The sequence below is a fragment of the Cyprinodon variegatus genome, unplaced genomic scaffold (assembly GCF_000732505.1).
Source record: "Cyprinodon variegatus isolate N-32 unplaced genomic scaffold, C_variegatus-1.0 Scaffold705, whole genome shotgun sequence".
Taxonomy (NCBI): domain Eukaryota; kingdom Metazoa; phylum Chordata; class Actinopteri; order Cyprinodontiformes; family Cyprinodontidae; genus Cyprinodon; species Cyprinodon variegatus.
In genome coordinates, this window is record NW_015151158.1 from 170,708 (window position 1) to 175,852 (window position 5,145).

The 5,145-nt window shown below is 43.4% G+C and overlaps 1 protein-coding gene across 3 annotated transcripts in view; it reads right to left on the bottom strand.

Moving 5' to 3' along the window:
- Positions 1–5,145, bottom strand: part of LOC107097540 (transcriptional-regulating factor 1-like) — a 14,940-nt gene that overhangs the window by 6,650 nt on the left and 3,145 nt on the right. Inside the window, exons 2-12 of one of the 3 annotated variants that reach the window (XM_015394711.1) lie at positions 4,538–4,759; positions 4,050–4,457; positions 3,249–3,971; positions 3,109–3,155; positions 2,917–3,025; positions 2,395–2,701; positions 1,574–1,649; positions 1,366–1,505; positions 1,174–1,277; positions 337–385; positions 148–233 (exon numbers count right to left, since the gene is read on the bottom strand). In XM_015394711.1, the coding sequence (XP_015250197.1) occupies positions 148–233; positions 337–385; positions 1,174–1,277; positions 1,366–1,505; positions 1,574–1,649; positions 2,395–2,701; positions 2,917–3,025; positions 3,109–3,155; positions 3,249–3,971; positions 4,050–4,457; positions 4,538–4,666 (2,178 nt within the window). In that variant the 5' untranslated portion in view covers positions 4,667–4,759. Of the gene's footprint in view, positions 1–147; positions 234–336; positions 386–1,173; positions 1,278–1,365; positions 1,506–1,573; positions 1,650–2,394; positions 2,702–2,916; positions 3,029–3,108; positions 3,156–3,248; positions 3,972–4,049; positions 4,458–4,537; positions 4,760–5,145 lie in introns of all 3 variants that reach the window. The other 2 variants (XM_015394709.1, XM_015394710.1) reach the window with 2 other exon arrangements.

Sequence of the window (5,145 nt, forward strand, 5' to 3'; positions counted from 1 at the left end):
AGCCTTTGCCTAGGGCCCCACATTTCCTTCAGAACAGAAATTTGTTTCAGAGCACATAGCGTGGAGATGACTTGGTGACTCCACATCTCCCACCTGGAGCATCAGTTAAAGCTCAGCGTCCTCAGACGGGTGAAGCATCACACTTACAGACTTCTGGATGCTGCTGAAGTCTTTGCGATGGATCTGCAGGGATTTAACCAGCAGCTTCTTCTCGGCCGCGCTCCACCAGACACCTTCAACACGCGGCTAATGTTAGTGACACATCTGTTTGCCGTATTTCTGAGCTCATTCATGCGTTACGGAGAGAGTGAGTGTGATGAGCAGGTAGAGACTGACCCGTGTGGTTGGATGAGGTTTCAGGATTCATCAGCTTCTCCAACGTCAGCTGAGAGGAAGAACAGATGATTTTTAACAGTCGGCCATGTTTGAACATAAAACAATGACGCCATCAAAGCAGAAGTCAAACACACTCTTATTATTGTCATTTACTGGTGAAACGTGGCGGTTAAATAGAAAACATTACCCTCCCTTTTCCTCTCTGAGGTTTTATTCAGTTCACTTTCATTTTAAAAATCAAAATCATCAACTAGGTGTTAAAATAAACAGAAATATACATATTGCTGCTGTTTTTTATCTCTTGGTGAAGGTTTTCTTTTTTCTTCTCTTTGGGACTTTCTGATGTGTTTGTGGTTATTTTGGTTCCTTTGCGGTGCTTTTGTCATTGTTTTATTTCCCTTTATGTCTGTTTGGGTCTTTTTTTGTCTTCTTGATGAGATATTATTTTTATTTTTTCTTAATTTTTGGACGGTTTGGGTCTCTTTGTGTTGTTTTACTTTCTGCAGAGTTTTGTGTGCAAACATCTCTTATTGTTTTATTATTGTTTTGGTCTCTTTTTAATCTCTTTGTGGTTGTTTTTGCATCTTTTTGTGGATTTCAGTGTCTGTTTTTGTGTGTCTATCCTCCTTTCTCCAGTTTAACTTATTTTATTGGTTGCTCCTTGTTTTCTGCTATTTAACAGAAGTTTAGACTCTTCCATCTCTACGGGGCCCTGCAGGGCCCCTACAGCTGATCTCTCCTTTATTGCATGATGATCTTCTACATGGCATGTCTTATTTGGATAAAACTCTTATTAAATAAGGTTTTTTAACCCTTTTAACAAACTTGAGTTTTTACCAGGAAGTCTCCCTTGCACTCTGAGAGCAGCTGGAGGGCGAACTCTGGACTAGCCTGGGCTCCTGGCACCACACTGGAGCGCGCCAGCAGTAGCAGGGCCTCCACTGAAACAGCAGAATATCCAAACTGTTCAATCATAAGCCAAAAAAGAAAAATGCAGCTTCTGTCAGAGTTTTTAGAGTTTTTATTTACCTCTCTGTTGATTGACGGGATGCTCCAGCTCATCGTACGGCGTCCACAGCAACAGTGCATTGTGGGAGTCACCTTGGGCATGCTTACTGTCCCGCAACGGAGGAATCTCTGCCTGGAAGTTCTTCCCAAAATTGATCCGCCTGTGATTGACAGCTGACAGTTGGTACCAGACACACGGAATAAAATGTTTTAGTATTTGAATACGTACGGTTTGATGTTTCCCGATGCTAGCAGTTCAGGTGGAGGATCGGCTGTTACCATGGAAACAGGGTCAGCTAACTCATCTGAGAATCAGAGACACATGTTAACCTCAGATGTCGCTCGCTCAGTCTAAACGTTCACTCTTTTTTTTATTAAAATAAAAAATGTAATAATAAAACAAAAAAAAAACAAATAAATAAATAAACGTTCATTGTTCTTTTATATAAAAAAGTTAAATAATACAATAACAAATAATGAAAAAATTAAAATAAAAAATAAACTTTCAGCCTTTTTTATTAAAATAAAAAAAATTATAAAACAAAAAATAATAATAATAATACAAAAATATTTTAAAAATATATAGATAAAAAATTTAATAAAAAAACAAATAAATAAATAAACGTTCAGTGTTTTTTATTAAAATAGAAAAATTAAATAATACAATAAAAAATAATAAAAAAAACCAAATAAACTTTCAGTCTTTTTTTTAATTAAAATAAAAAATAATAATAATAATACAAAAATATTTAAGAAGTATATAAATAAATAAAAAAATAAAAAAATAAACGTTTTTTTTAAATAAGAAATAAATTAATAAAACAAAAGAATAATAATAATAAAATAAATAGAAAAATAAATAAAATGAAAAATAATTAATGTTCAGTCTTTTTAAAAAATAAAAGAAACAAATAAACTTTCAGTCTTTTTTTTTAAAAATTTAAAAAATAATAATGAAAAATAATAATAATAATAATAATACAAAAAAAAAATAAATAAATATTAAAATAAAATAAAATAAATAAACACCCAGTCTTTCTCAGGACTCACTGTGCAGCTGAATCGTCTCTGCTCTCTGCTGCCTCCCAGTGGTGAGGGAGCAGTACAGCCCTGACCCCGCCCTCTCAGGGCATAGCATCGGAGGAGGGGTGTAGTGACATAAATTAGCCATGGTAACGTTCTCCCCCGCCTTATGGCCTGTGGGGGCAGCGTCCTCCTCATGCATCAGGCTGCGGTAGAGCACAGCGCCCCCGCTGGCTGGAGTGGAGACGCAGCCTTTCTTCTGTCCTCTGGTTTGGACAGGCACAGAGACGGGCATCACGAGGGACATGGGGCTTTGAGTGGGAGGGGACGTATCCTGAAGACAGCAGGGACAGAGAAACTAAAACTTTTAAAGCTGCTGTACTTTATTTTCACCACTAGAGGGCGAGCTTTCCTTAAAGTTAATTGCATTTTTACCAATTACCTTTTGGAATCTATGTTAGAACTATAGAAGCCTATTTTAATGCTTAAAATATGTTTAAATCTTGTAATTACAACCCCTTGTGTTGGAAAAAAGAAAAACTGGGGGACCTTTTTAATCCGTGTCGGGGATCTGAAGCCACTGTGGGAACGCATGTGACCATTTAAAGCTGGAAGGCTCTTAAAGTCGCGGTTACACACGGTGCACAGCAGCCGGCACCTGCTTTAAGACACACAGGAGGAAGTTATGGCCTACTGGAACGTTCATGGCATGATTGGTGCACCAGAAAACATTCAGGGTACCTCGAGTCCAGGACTCCAGTGGTTCTTAAAGGCTGCAGCTGTTTCACCTAAAAAACAGGATAATAAAATATATTTTAATGCATCTGCTCCATTTTCCCTCCTTTACCTCCAGGATGACATGAAACAGAACGGTAGCCCACCCAGTTCCAGTCCGTTTGCCTCTCAGCCGCTTTCCTCGGCCCTCTTCTTCCTCCTCTTCCCTCCTCCTTGCAGCCCCGCCCGGTAGAACCGCTGCTGGGGGGCCCCCTTTCCTGAGCGGAGAAGCTGGTTTCATGTTGGCAGGCGGTGGCCTCCTCAGCCGCCGGGCTTTGACTCTGCAGGTGGCGTTGGGTTCTCTGGTGAGGAGCTTTCTCTGACGACGGGAAGTAGGCGCCGTGGTCGTTCAGAGAAAGAGCCGAGGACGCGTCTCTGCTCAGCTGTTTGGACGCTTGCTTGGGACAACCCGTCCGGTCCGTCCTGGGATGCATCTGAGGACTGGGACTGGAGACGGTTGGCGTTTGCGGGTAATGGGGACTCGGACCTGGTGTGGTTGGGCTACAGAACGGCTGCTGGGGGTTGTTTCCATGGTAACTTTCATGGTAGAACTGGTTGGCGGGGAAGTCCTCCGCGGGGGACGAGCTCCATCTCCCCATGGGATCCCCGGAACCCAAAGGGGGGCAATGCACCTGGGACAGGGTTGGTGACATGGAGTCCCACGCGTGCTGAGCTTGACCTGCCGGGTCGCTGTGCTCAAACACGCCGCCGGCGTGAACGCTGTGAGTGTTATAGGCTTTGGCTGTTCTTTCCACCTCATCCGTGCAGGGGGGGTCGCTGGTGCCGTACTGGTTCTGGAGGTGGATATCCAGCGGGGAGGGCGACCCGTTCTGTTTTCCATCAGAAAAGAAACAAACCGTCAGGGAACAGCGCTGGTTCTGCTGGCTCAGGGCGGCGGGGACTCTTACCTGGTAGGAGAAGCCGCTTCCGTTGAGATAGCAGGAAAGATCCGAGGACTCCTCGCATTTGTCCCAGTCGACATAATCCAACTCCGGATCGGGGTTCTGGTTGTACAGGAAGTGCTGCGGTTGGGGGTGGAGGTGAGGGGAGGCGACCTGAGGAGAGCCAAGGTGATAGGAGGAGCTGACGGGGGCTGAGGGGAGGTGAGGGGAGGTTATCTGGGACGGATAGAACAGCTGGGAGGGGGACACTTCCATGTGCGGTGAAAGGTGGGGGGATGTAATCTGATGCGTGGAGGTAATCTGGGATTGAGGAAACTGAAAGGAGGAGGCCTGGGTCCGAAGTCCGAGGTTCGGGGAGCTAACCTGGCACATGACAGGAGGGGTATTCTGAGGGGAGTATATAGGGGAGGTCACCTGGCAAAGAAACGTTTCAAAACTGGTTAAAAGAGTAAAATCCGCAGTAAATATTAATAGGATGCAGCAGAAATAGAAACCTTGGCTGGAGAGGGGCTCCCATGGCTCCTGAACAAGGAGGTGGAGAAGGGGGGGAGCGAGTGGGAGCGAGAGGACTGCTGGACGATGGAAGGAGGGGACGCTGCCGGGAACGTCCACAGGTCGGACATGTTTTCATGCGCACACAGAGCTGCGTGTCCCGAGGATACGTCTGGATAGAAACATGGTTATAAGAGCAGCAGGAGAGACGGAATCCTCAGAATCTAAGGAGGAAAAAAATAATATTTCAGGCAAAACCGTCCGCACTGGAAAAATGAGCTAGAAATAAGTAAATATTGCTTAAATTAAGCATAGTTATCCTTCATTTCAGCAGGTAAATTAGTATTTTTACTTTCCTAAAATAAGATAATTAGATATAAAATAAAAAATGTCAAAAATAAAAATATCTTATTGACTTATAACTAATCTAGATTTGGATTTTTTTCATTCCTGATCTATCTCTATAGTTCTGCTGCTATAGGCTTAGTCTGCTGGAGGACATAGGGACCCTTTTTTTCCTTTTTCTATCTCTGCTTCTGTCTCCTTGAACCCCAGTGGGCCTCAGCAGATGGCCGCTCACACTGAGCCTGGTTCTGCTGGAGGTTTCTTC